Source organism: Salmo trutta, chromosome 1, assembly GCF_901001165.1.
Source record: "Salmo trutta chromosome 1, fSalTru1.1, whole genome shotgun sequence".
In the NCBI taxonomy this organism is placed as follows: domain Eukaryota; kingdom Metazoa; phylum Chordata; class Actinopteri; order Salmoniformes; family Salmonidae; genus Salmo; species Salmo trutta.
The window spans coordinates 60,140,482-60,165,314 of NC_042957.1; the positions used below are offsets into that span (position 1 = coordinate 60,140,482).

The 24,833-nt window shown below is 46.0% G+C and overlaps 1 protein-coding gene across 1 annotated transcript in view; it reads right to left on the reverse strand.

Annotated features, from left to right (window-relative positions):
* Positions 1-374: 374 nt before the first annotated feature.
* LOC115203805 (potassium voltage-gated channel subfamily H member 6-like) overlaps positions 375-24,833 on the reverse strand; it is a 41,453-nt gene continuing 16,994 nt past the window's right edge. The window contains exons 8-17 of the mRNA XM_029768816.1: positions 8,455-8,880; positions 7,875-8,292; positions 7,300-7,499; positions 6,545-6,797; positions 4,441-4,634; positions 3,989-4,076; positions 3,579-3,863; positions 3,261-3,450; positions 2,716-2,923; positions 375-2,500 (exon numbers count right to left, since the gene is read on the reverse strand). Coding sequence (XP_029624676.1) covers positions 2,219-2,500; positions 2,716-2,923; positions 3,261-3,450; positions 3,579-3,863; positions 3,989-4,076; positions 4,441-4,634; positions 6,545-6,797; positions 7,300-7,499; positions 7,875-8,292; positions 8,455-8,880 — 2,544 coding nt within the window. The 3' untranslated portion in view covers positions 375-2,218. The remainder of the gene's footprint in view (positions 2,501-2,715; positions 2,924-3,260; positions 3,451-3,578; positions 3,864-3,988; positions 4,077-4,440; positions 4,635-6,544; positions 6,798-7,299; positions 7,500-7,874; positions 8,293-8,454; positions 8,881-24,833) is intronic.

Consider the following 24,833-nt stretch of genomic DNA (forward strand, 5'->3'; position numbering starts at 1 on the left):
AAAACTTAACTCTACAGCATACAATGACATTCTAGAAGATTCTGTGCTTCCAACATTGTGGCAACAGTTTGGGGAAGGCCCTTTTCTTTTTCAGCATGACAATGTCCCCATGCATAAAGCGAGGTCCATACAGAAATGGTTTGTCGAGATCGTGTGGAAGAAGAATTTGACTAGCCTACACAGAGCCCTGACCTCAACCCCATCAAACACCTTTGGGATGAACTGGGCCTTTAACATGGCCCAACTGAACGAATTTCTGGTTTTAAAATATGGTTTATAAGTTAATGTCTATGAATTCCACAAAAGTAAGCCCAACTGAAGAAGAGTAAATGGTGCAAGCCCTCAACCAAAAATAAACAACTTGTCAGTAGAAGTTTGTGTATTATTTGTTATAAATAATCTTTAATCTAAAAAAGATGAATAAGAATTATGATTTTGTGCTTCAAGAAACCTTTACAGAACAAGAAAGGCTTAAAAAACAGAGTTACATTCTCCTGAAACTGTCAAAAACATCTTGACACTGGGATTCTGGGAAAATGACACTATCCCAGTGACATCACTTGATTGGCAGATTCCATCCACATCACTTCCTCCCAGGTGGGCATCAAACATCCACTAACTTTGGCACCTTGAGTCATTGCACACATTTGGGCCAGGATTCAATCTGATCGCGGATTTAGACAATGCACCATTTGAACGTAATTTCCGATTGAGCCGACATATGCAGCATTTAACGTTAATGTGGTCTCTTCAAAAGCGGGAACATTGTCTTGTAGAATCAGATTGAATCCCGGCCTTTCAAAAGGGTGATGTTAAATATGTGACCATGTCATTTACTCAAACATAGTCAACAAACATTGCGCACACACACACACACACACACACACACACACACACACACACACACACACACACACACACACACACACACACACACACACACACACACACACACACACACACACACACACACACACACACACACACACACACACACACACACACACACACACACACACACACACACACACACACACACACACACCTGAAAAAGAGATGATGCATCCTTGGTGTAACAACAGTCCTGTGAAACAGAACAGATATATAGACATACACAAACATGATGAACCAAGCAAAGCAGTAATGGCTGTATAAATGAAAGGTGTTTATAATGCTTCACAGGTGCTACATAACTACAGCATAAAGGAGATGAGAAAACTGTCCGTTATGCTTTTTTCCCCATGTCAATTAGCTGTTCTCATGACCCCTGACAATGTTGACTCAATAATGAGACATGTCACTTCATGTTAACAAATATTGCGTTCCATTAAGTCCTATGATTGGTAGAACATGAGAGTAGAATTACTGTATTCAAAAATGGCCACTTTTACAGTAGTCATTCCTACCATACAGACATAAACAGTATTTAGACAGCATTTATACCATCTCTTTATATCATCTGTTGATAATATGTTACACCAACATAGCAATAGTGTGAAAGAAATACATGTGTGCATTCATAACTAATAGATTTTCCAGATTGACGGTAAGATCCTCATGATACTATAAAAATACGTTTCAGTTCAACTTCTAAACAGCACTGAGCCTGAATGTGCAGTTCCTCTACAGTGTAAACATACAGTACACACAGTTATATGTATTTTTGGCCAAATTCTTATCTCCCAACAAAAAGGACCATGGCATAAAAGGACCATCACTTAACAAAAAGAAAACGAGAGAGAAATGACAATACTACAGCTTTGAGATCCAGGGAAAAGGGGGTTTGGGGTTATTGTTAGTGTCCGTGTGACGTGTGTGTCCGTGTGCTTCTAATCAGCCCAGTTTCATATCAGTTCTCCATAGGCAGTGCCAGGCCCCCAGGGGGTTGCAGAAATCCTAAACCCCTCTCAATAATGCCCTAGGCCCTGATAGAGAGGAGAAGTTGTTTGTCGCACAGGACCAGAGGTGCCTCAGCCCCGGGCACTGTGAGTCAGTGAGAGGGGGCCCTCCATAGAACCTCCTCTCAGCTACGTGGAAGGCAACCCACGTTGATCAGCAGCATCTTACAGGTTAGGGGGTTGGGTGGGGATTGGAGAGGAGGAATGAGAGAGGGGACGATTAGAGAAGTGACTGCCAACATATGATTGTCCTCCTGTGGTGGTGCAGGGGGTGCTAGGAGTGAGGGATGATCAGGTTTAAGGTTAAAGGTCAGAGGGTTTTAGCTGCCTGGCAGGATGGGGTTAGAAACGTGCCTCTGAATCTCCTGCCCCTCTGTGGAGGTCTCCAGGTTGTCAGGGAGGGAGGGGAAACGCAGGCTGCCACACAGCAGTCCAGAGGGCCCCAGGGTTTGGCAGGAGACATGGGGGGGGCTGAGGCCCATGGAGGACCCTGGAAGGGGCTCTGTCTCAGGGGACATGGACATGGTGTCATCAGAGGCCACCGTGAGGTGGATCCCACTGGACAGGGAGTCCTTGGACTTGTGCTTGTCTGAGTCCGGGCTCTGCAAAAAAAAATACAGGGGGTAGAGAGAGAGGTGAAGCACAAAAGCGATTCAGTAACTCAGTATACTGTACAACCTCTAATACCAATACCTCGCTCTCACTCATTTTATCAGCCCACTGTTTCACAATATCATATAGCTCTTCGAGGACAGAGCATTGTAGCAAGCAAAAACTGATATATACTGTACTATCTGTACACCATACCAGTACCCACCTGCAGCGGCGAAGGCATGCTGTCAATCTTGATTGGGGGCATGGAGGGGACAGTGTGGATGATGGGGGCTGCTGTGCTGTACAGGGTGGTGGGGTGAGCAGGGTGAGGGCTGGGCAACACAGTGCTGTAGGCCGGGGGTACTGGGGTTATCTGCCTTTGGAGCAGCTGCAGGATCACGTGGATGTCTGCAGTCATCCGAGTCTCCAGTCTGGGCAGGGCCAAGGATGGAGGCAGGGTGGGAGAGGAAAGACCATAGATGAATAAAGTCAATCATTTCTTCCTCTGTGATCTCTCTCAATCATTTCTTGGTCTTCCTCCATTATTTATTTAGGCTTCTACTCCAATTATTATCTTCCTTTACCTGTCTGTAAATCCTCCCCTCCCCTCCCCTCCCCTCCCCTCACAATTCCATTCTAAAGATCCTCTTTGCTGTGCCCTCGTCACTTTTCCTCTCCCTTCCTGTCATCCCTTTTCCCCTCCTCTTCTCTCCTCTCCTCAATATTCCTCTCATCTCCTAACTTTTCCTTCTCTCATCTCCTCTATACCTGTGGAGCTGGGACTGTAGCAGCTCCACTCTGGACTCCAGTTCACTGGGCCTGTCCTCTGCACAGGGAGGAGAGTGGTAGGTGCCCCTGACTGAGGAGCAGCGCCGCTGGGGATCTGACAACTGACTGGTCCTCCGGTCAGGCCAATACCCATACACCCCTGGGCCTGGCATGTTGATGGGGGCTGCAGCTGGGATGTAGAGAAAGAGCAGAGATGCCTGTGGGAATGCTTTGATGCAGGTTAGAACATAGTACAGTCCACTGATCTTAGTTAGTTCATGCCTAATACTGTGTATCTATATCTCAGTCTCTCTTTACCTGTGTATTGGTAACTTCCTCGGTCCAGGGGTGACCCCATGCCGGCTGAGGGTCCGCTGGGAGGCAGCAGGCTGACCACAGCAGGGGGGTAGTCATCGGTGTTGTCCACAGAGGGGTACAGCTCTGCTTTGCTATGTCCCAGGGGCTTCATCTCATCGTCACTGGACTGGGAGCAGGCGCTGGCGCTGCTACACATGCCCTCCCAGTGGGAGCTTGTGTCCGGGCCGCTGTGGTTCCCCAAGGGACACGACTGGTCTGGAAATGAGTCCTCCCGGTCCATGCCGTCTACACACAACCAGGACAGGTACAAGGATCACCACAACTTTAGACATATCATTGATAGTAACACTACTTTTACTAATGTATAAGAAACCCATGAGGACATAATGAGCAGAACCACACACACTCACCAGGCCGGTTTCTCGTGCGTCGTGGCCGCGCCCGTCGGTATCCACATTCAGAGTCCTCACTAGGAGGTGCCTGGTTCATTCTATCTACCTAATACACATCAGCTTCAGTAACTCAACAAAAAACAACTCACACTTTACAACACAATACACACACACCATCAATCATCAGCTTTATACACACTAAATATTCAAGAAGTAATGCTTTTGCATTAGTTTGCCTAACTAAAACTCATTGACCTTGTGCTAAGCTCTCTTTATGACTAAGGGCTGGTTTCCCAGACACAGATTAAGACTAGTCCTGGACTAAAAAGCACTTTCAAAGGAGATTCTCCATTGAGAATGATTTTTAGTCCAAGACTACACAGTCTGTGTCCAGGAAACCGGCCCAACATGAACAGTACCTACTAGTGGTTGGAGAGGGTGCTCTCTGTCCCCCCCCTGATGGTACTCACATCTCGGAGGTTGAAGGTGATCTCCAGGTTGGTCCAGAAGCAGTCAGAGAAGTCTGGGTACATGTCCAGCACCTCCAGCAGGTCCTCCCTCAGGATCCTATGGAGGTCACAGTAGGTCAAAGCCCTGACGTCTGCACTGGACTTCCCTGGACGCCCAAAAAGATAGATGGGTTCTCCGAAGATATCATTCTGACCTACGGAGAGAACGAGAGAGAGAGAATGGAGAGATGAGAGGTTGAAAGGTGTGACACAGGGGAAGAGGAAAAGGAGGTGAATAGAAGGACAATGGAGAAAGCAATGTTTGAACAAAAAAATTCTTGGACAACATAAGCATTAAAAACACTCATAAACTCACTCACATACACCACCAGGGGGAGTAAAAGCCTCCGTCTACAAGTCTACCCTGATAGATCATTTCTTCTGGATTATTTCTAGATTTTTCAGAGAGTAGAACTATAACACTAATGCTCTACATTATTCCAGTTAGGCCTGACTTTGTGTCCACTTAAATGCAGAGGGGAGACGAATCAAAGCGAGACAGGCTAGCATAGAGAGAGTGGGTCTGAGCAATCGGGTGATCGGTAATCAATGACACTGTGGAATGGAAGTGGAGCCGTGCCCAAACACCTCTGGCTAAACAGCACACCACAACACAGCAGTGTGTGTGTGTATGTGTGTGAGTGTGAGAGAGGGAGAGAGAGAGAGAGAGAGAGAGAAAGAGAGAGACAAACAGAGACAGGCAGACAGACAGAGAATGCACTAAACCACATAAGCTTGAAAGGGAAGAACGAGGGGAAGACTTAAAAAAGAAGGAGGCTACCCAGTAACCACCACCACCCTTCAGACTACCCAGTAACCACCACCACCCTTCAGACTACCCAGTAACCACCACCACCCTTCAGACTACCCAGTAACCACCACCACCCTTCAGACTACCCAGTAACCACCACCACCCTTCAGACTACCCAGTAACCACCACCACCCTTCAGCCTACCCAGTAACCACCACCACCCTTCAGACTACCCAGTAACCACCACCACCCTTCAGCCTACCCAGTAACCACCACCACCCTTCAGACTACCCAGTAACCACCACCACCCTTCAGACTACCCAGTAACCACCACCACCCTTCAGACTACCCAGTAACCACCACCACCCTTCAGACTACCCAGTAACCACCACCACCCTTCAGCCTACCCAGTAACCACCACCACCCTTCAGACTACCCAGTAACCACCACCACCCTTCAGACTACCCAGTAACCACCACCACCCTTCAGCCTACCCAGTAACCACCACCACCCTTCAGACTACCCAGTAACCACCACCACCCTTCAGACTACCCAGTAACCACCACCACCCTTCAGACTACCCAGTAACCACCACCACCCTTCAGCCTACCCAGTAACCACCACCACCACCCTTCAGACTACCCAGTAACCACCACCACCACCCTTCAGACTACCCAGTAACCACCACCACCCTTCAGACTACCCAGTAACCACCACCACCCTTCAGCCTACCCAGTAACCACCACCACCCTTCAGCCTACCCAGTAACCACCACCACCCTTCAGCCTACCCAGTAACCACCACCACCCTTCAGACTACCCAGTAACCACCACCACCCTTCATACTACCCAGTAACCACCACCACCCTTCAGCCTACCCAGTAACCACCACCACCCTTCAGCCTACCCAGTAACCACCACCACCCTTCAGCCTACCCAGTAACCACCACCACCCTTCAGCCTACCCAGTAACCACCACCACCCTTCAGACTACCCAGTAACCACCACCACCCTTCAGACTACCCAGTAACCACCACCACCCTTCAGACTACCCAGTAACCACCACCACCCTTCAGCCTACCCAGTAACCACCACCACCCTTCAGACTACCCAGTAACCACCACCACCCTTCAGCCTACCCAGTAACCACCACCACCCTTCAGACTACCCAGTAACCACCACCACCCTTCAGCCTACCCAGTAACCACCACCACCCTTCAGCCTACCCAGTAACCACCACCACCCTTCAGCCTACCCAGTAACCACCACCACCCTTCAGCCTACCCAGTATGGCCACCACCACCCTTCAGCCTACCCAGTATGGCCACCACCACATCGTCTCTCAGAATCTCTATGGACCCTCTAGAGATGAAGTAGAGAGCTGAAAGGACGTCTCCCATGTGGACCAGGGTGTCGCCCGGAGGGGCGTGGGTGGTCTTAAACCTCATGGCCAGCGCCCGCAGACAGCCGTTACTAGCCCCCTTGAAGGCCCTGCAGTTCTGGAGCAGGCAGCGGTTCAGGTGGAGGCAGATATCAGCCTGTAGACACTCAGGGAAACCCTTCAGCACCTAGAGAAATGGGAGAGGGAGAAAGAGAGAAGAGAGAGAGAGAGAGAGAGAGAGAGAGAGAGAGTGTGAGAGAAGAGAGAGAGAGACAGAGAGACAGAAAGAGAGAAAGACAGAGAGAGACAGAGAGAGAGAGAGAGACAGAGAGCGAGTGGGGGGAGAGCTGTTTCAGTAGATGCTCACTATTGACAAGGGGACACATGCACACACACAGTGTCTATGTGATCAATTCTGTTCAGATTGAATTGACAGGCGTGCTCTCTGCTACGTCATGTTCCTGTGGTGTTAGAGGCCTAATGCTTTTCTCTTCTCTGTAACCAGCAGGACGCTATCTATCTACTAACACAAAGGATATGACGCACATCATTTCCACTGTTAGGTCTCCCTGTCTGAGCACCTAATGGCGGCAAAACTCAGGTGGCAAGTAGGGAAAATGTGTTTTTGGTGTGCGTATGGATGTGTGTGTGTTTGGCTGTATATGAATGTGTGTTTGAGAGTAACTCACAGCGTTCATGTCGATGCCATTGGTATAGGACCAGGCATGTTGGAAGTATTCCTCCAGTCTCTGGCGTAGTCCCTCTGGGATCTGGTGGAAGCGGATGAACTCTTTGACACGCAGCATCTGGGTGTGGTAACGGGCCGTGCCGGAGTACAGCCTCTGGATGATAGCCGACACGTTACCAAAGATACTGGCATACATCAGAGCTACAGGAGACGACAGAGAGACATGTCAGAGACATCCACCTAAAATGATAGGTGGTACTACACTTAAAGTAATGCAGCAATGCATATGAACACTCTGGACACACAGGCACGCTACAGACACGGACACACATGTGACGTACTCAGACACACTGGTGATGTACTCAGACACACTGGTGACGTACTCAGACACACTGGTGACGTACTCAGACACACTGGTGACGTACTCAGACACACTGGTGACGTACTCAGACACACTGGTGACGTACTCAGACACACTGGTGACGTACTCAGACACACTGGTGACGTACTCAGACACACTGGTGATGTACTCAGACACACTGGTGACGTACTCAGACACACTGGTGACGTACTCACAGCCGATTAGCATGATGCAAATGGAGAAGATCTTCTCAGGGTTGGTGTTGGGGGAAACGTTGCCGAAGCCCACGCTGGTCAAGCTGCTGAAGGTAAAGTAAAGCGCTGTGACGTATTTATCCTTGGTGGAGGGGCCGGAGGCAGGGTCTGTGTCGTTGTATGGTTTACCAATCTGTTCAGCCAGGTTGTCCAGCCAGCCGATCTTCATGCCTCCGATGCGGGCCGAGTTGGTGCGCTCCGCGTTGCCGATGGCGTACCAGATACAGGCCAGCCAATGGGCGATGAGGGCAAAGGTGCACATGAGGAGGAAGAGAACGGCGGCGCCGTACTCTGAGTAGCGGTCCAGCTTCCGCGCCACACGCACCAATCGCAGCAGCCGAGCAGTCTTCAGCAAGCCAATCAGAGTGGTCGTCTGGGGCTGAGAGGAGAGAGGTTCAATGTACAAACAAAGCAATTCATGTAAAAGAACAAGAAGATTTATGAGAGTCTTTGTTGAATTGGTACACTGACCAACACTGCAAAAAAGGACCAATACTACACATAGATTCAAATGATCCACCTTCTCCTCCATCCATCTCACCTCATCAGAGCCAGAGCGGAATATGAGCAAGTCAAAGGGGATGGCTGCCACTATATCAATGAGGAACCAGCCTTTGAAGTAGTGCTGGGCGATTCGCCCCGGGTGGCTGACCACCTCGTCATTGTGATTGACATATGTGGTCCGGAAGTTGATGAGAATGTCCACGATAAACATGACGTCCACCACCAGGTCCACCACGTTGAGGGGGTTGCAGGTGTAGCCACAGGAGCGCCGTAGCTCGTCCTCCACCTCGTTGAGCAGGAAGGCAGCGGAGTAGGGGGTGAAGACAGCCGTGTAGATGACCAGCAGGAGGATGACCCAGTCCCACACCGCCTTGAAGGGACTGTAGTGGAGGATGGTCCACTTGTGGATGCGAGGCGCCTGGAGCTTGTACTCTGGCAGGACATCAGCCCCTAGGGACAGTACCTAGAAGGGAGAGGGCAGAGACGGTCAGAGAGTCCTGCTGAATCTAGATTAATCATGGGCAGTAAAAGTGAAACAGAAATGAAACAGAATATCTTCACAATAGCCCCTCACCACCCTGCTGAAAGGCCTTGATTAGAACCCCGATAATATGAGATGATAAGCCAAACAGCCTTAGCAAAATGGAAAGCTGTATAAGAAATGGGAAAGAGAGTGAGTCATGTCAGAGAATTGTGCCGAGAAACCCGAGGGACGTGGGTTCAGGGAACCAGAGCAGAAGACAGTTCAGAAGAGAGGAGCAGAACAGGACCTGATATTGTCTTTGTTGTGCCCTTTGGGGGAAGGAAGGGGAGCAACTGTGTTCTGTCTAACTACCTACTGTGTCTGACACCGCGGGCCTCCAACCCACATGTCTCTCACCTCAGCACAACTAGAACAGCAGCAGCAAAAAAACACAACAACCTCCATTAGCTGTTCAAGCACTGTCACAAATCAATCAGAGTTAATGTGTATTCCAGAGTGACAAAGAGGGAGAAGTAGTGTGTGTGTGTGTGTGTGTGTGTGTGTGTGTGTGTGTGTGTGTGTGTGTGTGTGTGTGTGTGTGTGTGTGTGTGTGTGTGTGATACAATGCAATGAGTGTAAATGTTCACACAAACATCCCTGTCTCACAGCTAACCAGTCATGTTGTCATGAAGACAATTATGTCCTGGAGTATAAACAATATCTGTCTCAAAGGACCCAACACAAACACTGTAGAAGTCAACACACAGCTTTTCACAAGACAAATATCTACATGGTTGACGGGGGTCTGATTTCTGAGTGTTCAACACAGTCAGTACAGCCAAATAGGAACCAAATCAACTATAATAAACAGTATGTAAATCATAGGTGCAAATTCAAATACAGAGAGGACCTTAGTGATTGTGTTCTCATAGTGACAGCACAGACCATAATATTACCTAAATATTTATATTTTCCTCACACACCATCATCGAAACCACAGTATCTGAATTGACAACAATAACCCAAGAGATCCCACTCACATAGACCATTTCAATCAGTCTGCCCCTAGTGCTCCTACTAACCGGTACAACGATGAGAGCCTCCATATCCAGGAGCTCCAGTTTATCCTGGTCCCGACCACAGCAGCAGCAGGAGGAGGAGGTCCCCCTTAAAGTCCCCAGCAGCCCTCCCTGTCTCCCCCGGAACAGATAGGTCCTCCCCTGCTCCATACTAGCCCGCTATGTCCAGCACAATGCTCCAGATCAGCTACCCAGTGGCCCAGTGCCTATGTGCCCAACTCTAACAGACCACTGCTGGGGAGTGGACCCTCTCTGGCTGCCTGGCTGTCTGTACCCTTCTCCCCCGCCCCACCCCACTCACTGGCCTTTAAAAAGACCCTGCTGCAGCTCACCTGCCACACCATGTGACCCCCTTCACTGTCCCTCGGCCAATGGCAGAGCAGGGTAAGTGCCCTAATTTACAAGCAAATCGACAGGGATTGTTGCAAAGAGCTGGGTGATTTTGGTTCATTTTCACTAACACCTTTTGTGAGTGCTTGTGTAGGAGGGAAGTATTGGTCAAAACTGTCTGTGTGCTTGATGTAGAGGCTGTATGGATGACCAGGGTTGTTCTCTTGATAAGTGTGTGAATTAGACAATTTTCCTGTCCTGCTAACCATTCAAAATGTAATGAGTTCTTTTGGGTGTCAGGGAAAATGTATGGAGTAAAAAGTACATCATTTTCTTTTGGAAAATAAAAGTAAAAGTTGTCAAAAATATAAATAGTAAAGTAAAGTACAGATACCCCAAGAAACTACTTAAGTAGTATTTTCAAGTATTTTTACAGCTCTGGACATAGGCAGACCATGGTGCACAATGTGCTGTCTGATATCACCCATATGGGCTTCCGAACGGTGCAGTGGTCTTAGGCCCTGCATCTCTGTACAAGATAAGTCACTACAGTCCCTGGTTCGATTCCAGGCTGTATCACATCCGGATGTGATTGGGAGTCCCATAGGGCGCCGCACAACTGGCCCAGCGTCGTCCGGGTTTGGCCGGGGTAGGCTATCATTGTCATTAAGAATTTGTTCTTAACTGACTTGGCTAGTTAAATAAAAGGTTAAATAAATAAAATCTGTTGTTGTCTCACTCGAGATTCATGACAGTTAACATGTGCTGCAGGCTAGGCTGGTGCAACCTCCACAGTCAACATGTGCTGCAGGCTAGGCTGGTGCAACCTCCGTGATCAACATGTGCTGCACACTAGGCTGGTGGAACCTCCACAGTCAACATGTGCTGCAGGCTGGGCTGGTGGAACCTCCGTGATCAACATGTGCTGCAGGCTAGGCTGGTGGAACCTCCACAGTCAACATGTGCTGCAGGCTGGGCTGGTGGAACCTCCACAGTCAACATGTGCTGCAGGCTAGGCTGGTGGAACCTCCACAGTCAACATGTGTTGCAGGCTAGGCTGGTGTAACCTACACAGTCAACATGTTCTGCAGGCTAGGCTGGTGGAACCTACACAGTCAACATGTGTTGCAGGCTAGGCTGGTGGAACCTCCACAGTCAACATGTGTTGCAGGCTGGGCTGGTGGAACCTACACAGTCAACATGTGTTGCAGGCTAGGCTGGTGGAACCTCCACAGTCAACATGTGTTGCAGGCTAGGCTGGTGGAACCTCCACAGTCAACATGTGTTGCAGGCTGGGCTGGTGGAACCTACACAGTCAACATGTTCTGCAGGCTAGGCTGGTGGAACCTCCACAGTCAACATGTGTTGCAGGCTAGGCTGGTGTAACCTACACAGTCAACATGTTCTGCAGGCTAGGCTGGTGGAACCTACACAGTCAACATGTGTTGCAGGCTAGGCTGGTGGAACCTCCACAGTCAACATGTGTTGCAGGCTAGGCTGGTGTAACCTACACAGTCAACATGTTCTGCAGGATCCACTGGCTCAACCTACTTTGCATGTATAGTTTGCATAACTATGAACATAGCCATGGTGACAGAATAATCTGTAATAACACACAGCGTTACCATGGTGCCCTTGCTGCCAATTCTCTCCAATGTCCCTACTTAGCTGGATCACAAAATACAGGTACATTAAATGCAGCATGTTCAGTGCTACAAGGTTTTTTCCCTACTAAATAACCTGAGTACAAGGTGAAAGCTTCCTATGACAATTTCCATCTCTTTCCAGAACATCTGACCTCTCTCAACCCTCACAGCTTTGATTCTTACATGGAAAAGATGTTCAGACTCAAAGTAAGAGAACAAACCTTTAAGACTAAAGTCCCCACATACAGTCAGTCTTAGAGGTGATAAAATGACACCACATGGTTAGCCTCCTATCGATTCCCATCCAGACTACACACTGCCCACTTACTGCTCTATGACCCAACTCTCACCCAGTCCAGGGGGTGCTGCTCCAGTAGTCAGTAAACTAATCTAATACAAGGAATAGTAGGACTGAGCTTTAATTAGATGGATAGTTCAGTTAATGCATTTCTTACCCTGAATAAACAATTTGAAACAACAAACTGAAACAATTGACTGAAGACTGAGGATGTCAAAATGCACTGCAGAACCTCTCATAGCAGAGCATTTAAAGTACTGTATGTAACCGATGTGAAATGGCTAGCTAGTTAGCGGTGGTGCGCGCTAATAGCGTTTCAATCGGTGACGTCACTCGCTCTGAGACCTGAAGTAGTTGTTCCCCTTGTAAAGGGGCTGCGGCTTTTGTGGCGCGATGGGTAACGATGCTTCGTGGGTGTCAGTTGTTGATGTGTGCAGAGGGTCCCTGGTTCAAGCCCAGGTTGGGGCGAGGAGAGGGACGGAAGCAAGACTGTTACATGTACAGATGTAGGATCTTAATTTGAGCCAATTCGATACAGCAGGAAAATAGTTCTGCATCAACAGGAAATGTGGATTATAATTAATGGCATTTCAAAGTGGAAATTATAAACTTCAGAAGCCTTTTTAAACCTCAAATACACAACACATTTTACATTTTCTGCATCAAATGAAGATTCTACACCTGCAGTACTGTTTGCTACATACCTTATGAAAGGAGACCTGACTGCTGGGGGCTACATAGGGCTCAGGACCTTAGGCCTTATTGCTATCAATGTTTGTGGCTAAATGAGGGTTGTGATTCAACGTGACATTGTGTTCTTTCTATGACAGATGCGCTGCTGTACCAACAATCAGGATTCTCCCCCTGAGGACTGAATTTAACATCTAACATGATGAACCTGTGGGAGCAAGCTGAGGGACGGGCAGTGTGCGTGTGTGTGTGTGTGTGCGTGCGTGCGTGCGTGCGTGCGTGTGTGTTACCCAGATTCCCTCATCTGAGTAATCTCAGATTATTGACATCATTTCCAGTCCTGTTTCATAATGACAGCCTGAATAAGATCCATGCCGTCTGCACCACAATGTTTAACCCAAACCACTCAGGGCTTATAACAGTTAACAGTCCTTATTGGAAAACACAATGACATCTGACATAGAATACAACAAATACCTTTTTAAAGATTAAAAACAAACACTAGCTATTTGCATAAAGAACACCTAACTATGTTAATACTTCAGTAACAATCCAGTCTGAAATTAAAAACCTCTTGACACTAGTTTTGTTTCATACACCAAACAAACACCACTAAGGTACTGTGAACTGTTCTCTTTAAATTAGAATAATAATTTTCAGAACAAAATGAAATTTGATTCATGCTAATCAAATGAACATTCCAAATTCCAGAGACCAACAAGTACCCTGGAGCCCACAAAACATCAACATAATTATCACCAACGGAAAAAAAGTGGGCGACAAGTGACACAAGACAAATTATGACGACAACAAGATGACATCAGCACTAACAACATCCGTCACAGCCCCTGCCTCACTGTCAATACGGAGGATGGAGCTCGGTAGCCTGCTACGAACCACCAGATGACCATGAGGGTAAGAGGAGAGGCAGAAAAGGACAGGAGTGAGACAGGAAGAGAAAGAAAGAAGAGAATAGGGAGTGAGAGAGTAGAGTTGGAGTACTCACAGGTTGGAGTTTCTGTTTCAGGCTCATGTTGAGGAGTGTGGCTGGAAGAGAGGGCGGGAGAAAACTGAGAGAGGGGAACGTTTGTAAACACGCCCTCCCTCTCCCCCTCCCTCTCCCCCTCCCCCTCCCTCTCCCTCTCCCTCTCCCCCTCCCCCTCCCTCTCCCTCTCCCTCTCCCTCTGCACCTGGCAGCCCAGCCCTCACAGCTGGAGCCCCGCTGCAACACTGCTGCTAATACAGTATGCACAACACACACACACACACACACACACACACACACACACACACACACACTCACAAACACACACACTCACAAACACATACATACAGTACACTCAGACACAAACTGAGACACACACAAACACACACATGCACACAAACCTATAGCTAACACAAACAAATACAGTATACGCAGAATCATGAAGCATGTTTTAATTTAGAAAAACATAAACAATATCCGTAGGTAACGTCTGGAGCAGTGGAGGCTGCTGAGGGGAGGACGGCTCATAACAATGGCTGGAACGGAGCGAATGGAATGGTATTCAACCATATGTTTGATGTATTTGATACCATTCCATCAATCCCACTCCAGCCATTAGCACGAGCCCATCCTCCCCAATTAAGGTGCCCCCAACCTCCTGTAGTCTGGAGTTATTTTAGTAAGAATTGTTCTACCCTACAGACTTAGTCAGAGACAGGGGGCGCAGTAGGGGGAGATGTAGGGTCTGTCTCTCTCACTGACTGTCATTCACCATCTGTCACTCTTCTACGGACCACTGATTGTACAGTCAATCACATAATGTGCTTAATCTTACGCAGACTAATCAATACCAGCAAAGATCAATGACAGGGATAATTTCCCTCTTTTTGTAAGGCGCAAATCGAAATTCAATTATAAAAGAGGGGATTACCAAGAAGCTCAGTTGCGTAACGAGACGTAACCCAGTCAAAATCCTACATGCATTCTGTACTCATAATAGATAAGGTAACTGCCATGTTGACTGCTTTTTCAGACCATTATTTTGACCAATGGATACTTGTTTAGTAGTTAGCCACCGTAATGTGCTCTTGCAGTGATAACGATCTGTTTGACCTAAAAACGGACTATTATGTCATGGTGGAGATTTTCCTTGTTCAGAACATTCTAGCTCTTCAAACGATACAGGGATACGGTAAGAACAACTTGTAGAGAGAATGGACTGGAGGTGGAGAAATGGAGAAAGGAAAGGGGAGAACCAGAGAGATAGAGGAGAGAAGATGGAAGATAATGACTGACACCTTGTAGACATCAACAAACATAATGGAGATAGTGGAGGACAGACAGACAGACAGACAGACAGACAGACAGACAGACAGACAGACAGACAGACAGACAGACGAGAGAGAGACCTCTGCTGCCCTCTACTTCCATTAGTTGCAGAGGCCAAGGTCATCGTCAGTGTCAGGCCGCGCAGAGGGCCGCTCGATACCCCCCTGCCTCCCAACGCCTCCCCTTCCAGCATCACCAGAGGGCAGCTCAATACCCCCCTGCCTCCCAACGCCTCCCCTTCCAGCATCACCAGAGGGCCGCTCGATACCCCCCTGCCTCCCAACGCCTCCCCTTCCAGCATCACCAGAGGGCCGCTCGATACCCCCCTGCCTCCCAACGCCTCCCCTTCCAGCATCACCAGAGGGCCGCTCGATACCCCCCTGCCTCCCAACGCCTCCCCTTCCAGCATCACCAGAGGGCCGCTCGATACCCCCCTGCCTCCCAACGCCTCCCCTTCCAGCATCACCAGAGGGCCGCTCGATGCCTCCCAACGCCTCCCCTTCCAGCATCACCAGAGCATAGGGCTGTTACGGTGACTGTATTACCGTCACACCAGCAGTCACGAGTCATATGACCGCAGTCAAATTCCATGTGACTGTAGTCACGGTAACTAGGCTTCTCAAAGCTCTGATGCTGCTGATGGTCATTAGCAGCCTACCAAACTTGCTAACTGCCTGGTACTCAGCACTCTATTGTCCCTCTAATCACTCTGACATCAATGCAAATGTTATCAAAAATAAAATAAAACACTTCATGAGAGCCCATGAGCTCATGTTGAGCAACATTTCTATAGGCTATGCAATTGCGTGAGAAAACAACAACAGGAGTATAGTCGACCTGACTGGCATGAAAAAGAACCACGGGAAAAGCGTTTTCCATTCGCTATTTAAGTGCATAGATTACATGTATTTTTCCCCCTGCCCCTGTTCCGAGACAGGTGCATGATAATGATCCATTCTAAATCAAAACAAATTTCACACATATATTATTTAGTATATGTAAAGACAAGATTATCAATAGTCTGATGGGTGACAATATTAGCCTATCACTTCTGAATAATATATTATCACTTGTGAATGATGCCCAGCTTGTAAGGCAAGAAACAGTTCATGCTTTTTTTTCGCACACCTCATGTAGCCTAGCCCAAAGGCCTATGTGTTTTGATAAGGTTTGTATCACAACTAAAGTGGCCAAATAACTTCTTAACTTAAAGAAAAAAACTCTAGACCACCTTTACTCCACACACAGAGATGCATACAAAGCTCTCCCTCGCCCTCCATTTGGCAATCTGACCATAACTCTATCCTCCTGATTCCTGCTTACAATCAAAAAATAAAGCAGGAAGTACCAGTGACTCGCTCAATACGGAAGTGGTCAGAAGACGCAGATGCTAATAAGAAATCCCTCTATGCCCTCTGACGAACCATCAAACAGGCAAAGCGTCAATATAGGACTAAGATTGAATCATACTATACCGGCTCCGACGCTCGTCGGATGTGGCAGGGCTTGCAAACTATTACGGACTACAAAGGGAAGCACAGCCGCGAGCCCAGCGACACAAGCCTACCAGACAAGCTAAATAACTTCTATGCTCGCATCGAGGCAAGCAACACTGAAGCATGCATGAAGCATCAGCTGTTCTGGATGACTGTGTGATCACGTTCTCCGTAGCCGATGTGAGTAAGACCTTTAAACATGTCAACATTCACAAGGCCACAGGGCCAGAGGGATTACCAGGACGTGTACTCCGAGCATGCGCTGACCAACTGGCAAGTGTCTTCACTGACATTTTCAACCTGTCCCTGACTGAGTCTGTAATACCAACATGTTTCAAGCAGACCACCATAGATCCTGTACCCAAGAACATCAAGGTAACCTGCCTAAATGACTACTGACCCGTAGCACTCACGTCTGTAGCCATGAAGTGCTTTGAAATGCTGGTCATGACTCACATCAACACCATCATCCCAGAAACCCTAGACCCACTCCAATTTGTATACCACCCCAACAGATGCACAGATGATGCAATCTCTATTGTACTCCACACTGCCCTTTTCCACCTGGACAAAAGGAACACCTACGTGAGAATGCTATTCATTGACTACAGCTCAGCATTCAACACCATAGTACCCACAAAGCTCATCACTAAGCTAAGGTCCCTGGAACTAAACACCTCCCTCTGCAACTGGATCCTGGACTCCCTGATGGGTCGCCCCCTGGTGGTAAGGGTAGGTAACAACACATCACCCTCAGGGGTGCATGCTCAGTCCCCTCCTGTACTCCCTGTTCACCCATGACTGCATGGCAAAGCACGACTCCTACCACATCATTAAGTTTGCTGACGACACAATGGTAGGCCTGATCACTGGCAACGATGAGACAGCCTATAGGGAGGAGGTCTGAGTCCTGGCAGTGTGGTGCCAGCATAACAACCTCTCCCTCAATGTGATCAAGACAAAGGAGATGATTGTGGACTACAAAAAAACAGAGGACCGAGCACTGGTATGGTAACTGCTCGGCCTCCAACCACAAGGCACTCCAGAGGGTAGTGCGTGCAGCCCAGTACATCACTGGGGCCAAGCTTCCTGCCATCCAGGACCTCTATACCAGCCGTTCTCAGAGGAAAGCCTAAAAAATTGCAAAGGACTCCAGCCACCCTAGTCATAGACTGTTCTCTCTGCTACCGCACAATAAGCGGTACCGGAGCTCCAAGTCTAGGTCAAAAAGGCTTCTTAACAGCTTCTACCCCCAAGCCATAAGACTCCTGAACAGTTTATCAAATGGCTACCCAGACTATTTGCATTGTCCCCACCCCACCCCCAATTTTTACACTGCTGCTACTCTGTTTATTATCCATTCTTAGTTGCTTTATCTTTACCTACATGTACATATTACCTCAATTACCTTGACTAACCGCTGCCCCCGCACATTGACCTTGTACCAGAACCCCCTCTATATAGCATCGCTACAGTTATTTTATTGTTGCTCCTTAATTATTTGTTATATTTCTATTTTTTTTTCTTCTTTAAAACTGCATTGTTTTAAGTAAGCATTTCCCTGTAAGGTCTACTACAACTGTTGTATTCGGTGCATGTGACAAATAAAATGTGATTTGATTTGATTAGAGCCTAACTGACATACATAGGCGGAGCATGAGTTTCAAGTTTGGGGAAGATAATCTTTACATGCATTATCGCATTTCCGTCATTTTCCATAACAGTGTTTTCCCACTAATTGATTGCATTTTGGAACATTTACACTTATAGCCTACTGCCGTGTGCGCATTTCTGCGCTTATAATGTGAAGAAATAGCGTAATAGTTTATCAACATTTTAAGGTAAATGTTATGATCTGTTGCTTTTCAAAGTTTTTTGATGCGAGTTGTTGTATTAGTTTGGGATCTATCACATCCCACAACTTTCCCAGAGTATGTTTGTAATATTTATTTATTGCACAGAAGGACAAGTTGACCAATAGAATAGGTCAACTTTTGTACTATGGGGGATAGTAGATTAACATAGGCTAGTGATTTTGCTGTTAGGCCTTCTCATCTTCTTTGCTGACGAAAATATGGACTGTTCCAACATCTTCAATATGCGCTTCGGGAATTCGCACAGTTGCGTCCCCGATGTGTCTTCACTTGTAGCCTCCTTCTTAGATGAAATGCCTGTGAGAAGGACCCAATCATATGACAAGCATTGGCAAATAATCATTGAAATATCCGAGAGAGCCATGTGAGTGAGAGGTGTTTCGGAGCACGGCAGCCAGGAATTATAATTATTATATTCAGCCTAAGGGCACAACGGCCACTTTGGCCTTCAAAAGGCATGGATTTTACTGCCACACAAGGGAGATGCCGCCGGGAAATCCGAGGCCTGGTTAGAATATTATCAAGTGCTTGTCAAATTGTGAATGAGACTGGTTAAATGTGTAGCCTGCACAAGAAACAAATCAGAGCTCATGCCTTTCATGTGACTTTTAAAAAATCATAATTTGAGTCCCATCATGCAGCCTGAGAATGTATTAAAAATCAAAACGTTTGCCCAACATTTGTATCACCACTAAAGTTGCATAAATAACTCTAAATGAAGCATACAGGAGGACCAAATTCTTTGTTAGCCACTCAACACTGAATAGCCACATGTACAGTGGGGGAAAAAGTATTTGATCCCCTGCTGATTTTGTACATTTGCCCACTTACAAAGAAATGATCAGTCTATAATTTTAATAGTAGGTTTATTTGAACAGTGAGAGACAGAATAACAACAAAAAATCCAGAAAAACCCATGTCAAAAATTTTATAAAATGATTTGCATTTTAATGAGGGAAATAAGTATTTGACCCCTCTGCAAAACATGACTTAGTACTTGTTTGCAAAACCCTTGTTGGCAATCACGGAGGTCAGTCCCTTTAAGAGTGTGCTCCTAATCTCAGCTCGTTACCTGTATTAAAGACACCTGGGAGCCAGAAATCTTTCTGATTGAGAGGGGGTCAAATACTTATTTCCCTCATTAAAATGCAAATCAATTTATAACATTTTTGACATGCGTTTTTCTGGATATTTTTGTTGTTATTCTGTCTCTCACTGTTCAAATAAACCTACCATTAAAATTATAGACTGATTCTTTCTTTATCAGTGGGCAAACGTACAAAATCAGCAGGGGATCAAATGCTTTTTTCCCCCACTGTAAGAACTCCCTCAAATAGTTTAGAGAAAATATCCTTTCCATTTTATTCAGCTATGTTCAATTGTACTCTTCATACTATAAAATAATAAAATATAATGCCACAGAATTTTAAGCAAATCTTGTCTGCTAACTAGTGTAGCCCACAGCCATATGGCATTGCCATATCAGGGCCTAACATCAGGACAACTCAAGAGTATGCTATTCTGTTCTTCTGAAATAGACTACATTTTCTTCATATCATGTTTCTTTAGACCTGTTTAAAATAAATAATGTATTTATTGTGAAGGTGTAGGCTATATTACATGGATTTATTAGACTTTTTAAAATGTAGATGTCCCAAAGGTCTGCATCAGTGGCTTGTAGGCTACAGTATGCATGGAAGCCAGGAGATGCTAAACGTCTTTATGTTAATTAACGGTCAATTACTGTGAGACCGGCAGTTATTTGCATGACTGCCACCGCCCTACCAGAGCAACATGTTTCATAACCACCCACCTTGACCCCTTCCACCCCTGCCAGCAACACACACAGACACATGATAGCAGAACAGCTGGAATACTCACATACACAGTCATTGATGAAAGTGGGAAATAATCGGGTGAACGGGAAGTAGAGGGATTGAGTATGAACTGCACGTCTTAACAATAGGGCTCAAGCCCCATACTGTATATCATGCTCTGATATGATGAAAAAAATAGTATATATATATATATATACACAGTCGTATATTTATATATATATATATATATATATATATATATATATATAGTTTGCTGCTTCAGTGTATTTAGATATTTTTGTCAGATGTTACTATGGAATACTGAAATATAATTACAAGTATTTCATAAGTGTCTTTGACACTTATTGTCTTGACAATTTCATGAAGTTGATGCAAAGAGTCAATATTTGCGGTGTTGACCCTTCTTTTTCAAGACCTCTCCATTCCTCCCTGGCATGCTGTCAATTAACTTCTGGGCCACATCCTGACTGATGGCAGCCCATTCTTGCATAATCAATGCTTGTAGTTTGTCAGAATTTGTGGGTTTTTGTTTGGCCACCCGCCTCTTGAGGATTGACCACAAGTTCTCAATGGGATTAAGGTCTGGGGAGTTTCCTGGCCATGGACCCAACATATCGATGTTTTGTTCCCCGAGCCACTTAGTTATCACTTTTGCCTTATGCCAAGGTGCTCCATCATGCTGGAAAAGGCATTGTTCATCACCAAACTGTTCCTGGATGGTTGGGAGAAGTTGCTCTCGGAGGATGTGTTGGTACCATTCTTTATTCATGGCTGTGTTCTTAGGCAAGATTGTGAGTGAGCCCACTCCCTTGGCTGAGAAGCAACCCCACACATGAATGGTCTCAGAATGCTTTACTGTTGGCATGACACAGGACTGATGGTAGCGCTCACCTTGTCTTCTCCGGAGAAGCTTTTTTCCGGATCCCCCAAACAATCGGAAAGGGGATTCATTAGAGAAAATGACTTTACCCCAGTCCTCAGCAGTCCAATCCCTGTACCTTTTGCAGAATATCAGTCTGTTCCTGATGTTTTTCCTGGAGAGAAGTGGCTTCTGTGCTGCCCTTCTTGACACCAGGCCATCCTCCAAAAATCTTTGCCTCACTGTGCGTGCAGATGCACTCACACCTGCCTGCTGCCATTCCTGAGCAAGCTCTGTACTGATGGTGTCCCAATCCCGCAGCTGAATCAATTTTAGAAGACGTCCTGGCGCTTGCTGGACTTTCTTGGGCGCCCTGAAGCCTTCTTCACAACAATTGAACCGCTCTCCTTGAAGTTCTTGATGATCCGATAAATGGTTGATTTAGGTGCAAACTTACTGGCAACATTATCCTTGCCTGTGAAGCCCTTTTTGTGCAAAGCAATGATGACGGCACGTGTTTCCTTGCAGGTAAGCATGGTTGACAGAGGAAGAACAATGATTCCAAGCACCACCCTCCTTTTGAAGCTTCCAGTCTGTTATTCAAACTCAATCAGCATGACAGAATGATCTCCAGCCTTGTCCTCGTCAACACTCACACCTGTGTTAACGAGAGAATCACTGACATGATGTCAGCTGGTCCTTCTGTGGCAGGGCTGAAATGCAGTGGAAATGTTTTTATGGGATTCAGTTCATTTGCATGGCAAAAAGGGACAATTAATTGCAATTCATCTGATCACTCTTCATAACATTCTGGAGTATATGCAAATTGCCATCATACAAACTGAGGCAGCAGACTTTGTGAAAATTAATATTTGTGTCATTCTCAAAACTTTTGGCCACGACTGTACAGTACCAGTCAGTTTGGACACACCTACTCATTCAAGGGTTTTTCTTTATTTTTACAATTTTCTACATTGTAGAATAATAGTGAAGACGTCAAAACTATTAAATAACACATATGGAATCATGTAGTAACCAAAAAAGTGTTAAACAAATCAAACAATATTTTATATTTGAGATTCTTCAAAGGAGCCACCCTTTGCCTGGATGACAGATTTGCACACTCTTGGGATTCTCTCAACTAGCTTCATTCATGAGGAATGCATTTCAATTAACAGGTGTGCCTTGTTAGAAGTACATTTGTGGAATGTCTTTCCTTCTTAATCAGTTAATAAACTTAATCAGTTAATAAACTTAATCAGTTTTGTTGTCACAAGGTAGGGGTGGTATACAGAATATAGCCCTATTTGGTAAAAGACCAAGTCCATATTATGGTAAGAACAGCTCAAATAAGCAAAGAGAAATGACAGTCCATCCTTACTTTAAGACATGAATGTCAGTCAATGAGGAAAATTTCAACGTTTCTTCAAGTGCAGTCGCAAAAACCATAAAGCGCTATGATGAAACTGGCTCTCATGAGAACCGCCGCAGGACAGGACGACCCAGAGTTACCTCTGCTGCAGAGGATAAGTTCATTAGAGTTATCAGCCTCAGAAATTGCAGCCCAAATAAATGCTTCACAGTGTTCATGTAACAGACACATCTCAACATCAACTGTTCAGAGGAGACTATGTGAATCAGGCCTTCATGGTCGAATTGCTGCAAAGAAACCACTAATAAAGGACACCAATAAGAAGAAGAGACTTCCTTGGGCCAAGAAACACAAGCAATGGACATTAGTCCGGTGGAAATCTGTCCTTTGGTCTGATGAGTTCAAATTTGAGATTTTTGGTTCCAACCGCCGTGTCTTTGTGAGAAGCACAGTAGGTGAACGGATGATCGCTGTATGTGTGGTTCCCACCATGAAGCATGGAGGAGGAGGTGTGATGGTGTGGGGGTGCTTTGCTGGTGACATTGTTTTAGATTTATTTAGAATTCAAGGCACACTTAACCAGCATGGCTACCACAGCATTCTGCAGCGATACACCATCCCATCAGGTTTGCGCTTAGTGGGATTATTATTTGTGTTTCAACAGGACAATGACCCAACACACCTCCAGGCTGTGTAAGGGCTATTTGATCAAGAAAGAGAGTGATGGAGTGCTGCATCAGATGAGATGGCCTCCACAATCACCTGACCACTAACCAATTGAGATGGTTTGGGATGAGTTGGACCGCAGAGTGAAGGAAAAGCAGCCAACAAGTGCTCAGCACACGTGGGAACTCCTTCAAGACTGTTGTAAAAGCATTCCAGGTAAAGCTGGTTGAGAGAATGATAAGAGTGTGCAAAGCTGTCATCAAGGCAAAGGGTGACTATTTGAAGAATCTCAAAAAATATATATATTTTGATTTGTTTAACCTGTTTGGGCTAGGGGGCAGTATTGAGAATTTTGGAAAAAATATGTGCCCATTTTTAACTGCCTCCTACACCAACTCAGAAGCTAGAATATGCATATTATTGTTCAGGTTTGGATAGAAAACACCCTAAAGTTTCTAAAACTGTTTGAATGGTGTCTGTGAGTATAACAGAACTCCTATGGCAGGCAAAAACCTGACAAGGTTTCATGCAGGAAGTGGCCTGTCTGACAAGGAGTCGTGCGTCTTGCATCTGTTTATTGAAAAGTAAGGATCTTAGCTGTAACGTGACAATTCCTAGGGCTCCAATAGGCTCTCAGAACCCGGGAAAAACCTGAAGGATGACGAGGCAGCCTCAGGCTGAAACAGATTATCGCCTTTGGTAAGTGGCCGATCAGAGGACCATTGAATGAGGCGCGTGCACGATTCGCCCCCGTGGAGAAATTTCATTCGGCTGTTTAGGCTCATTGCAGATTCCCGGTCGGAATATTATCGCTTTTCTACGAGATAAATGGCATAAAAATTGGTTTTAAACAGCGGTTGACATGCTTCGAAGTACGGTAATGGAATATTTAGACATTTTTTGTCACGCCATGCGCCATGCTCGTGACCGTGATGTAGCATTCTGATAGTGTCTAGAACTCACGAACAAAACGTCGCTGTTTGGATATAACGATGGATTATTTGGGACCAAACCTACATTTGTTATTGAAGTAGAAGTCCTGGCAGTGTATTCTGACGAAGAACAAGAAAGGTAAGAACATTTTTCTTATAGGAAATGTGATTTTGGTGAAGGCTGAACTGGGTGGGTGTCTAAATAGCTAGCCCGTGATGCCGGGCTATGTACTTAGAATATTGCAAAATGTGCTTCATCCGAAAAGCTATTTTAAAATCGGACATATCGAGTGCATAGAGGAGTTCTGTATCTATAATTCTTAAAATAATTGTTATGCTTTTTGTGAACGTTTATCGTGAGTAATTTAGCAAACTGTTAGTAAATTCCCCGGAAGTTTGCGGGGGGTATGCTTTTTCTGAACGTCACATGCTAATGTAAAAAGCTGTTTTTTGATATAAATATGAACTTGATTGAACAGACATGCATGTATTGTATAACATAATGTCCTAGGTGTGTCATCTGATGAAGATCATAAAAGGTTAGTGCTGCATTTAGCTG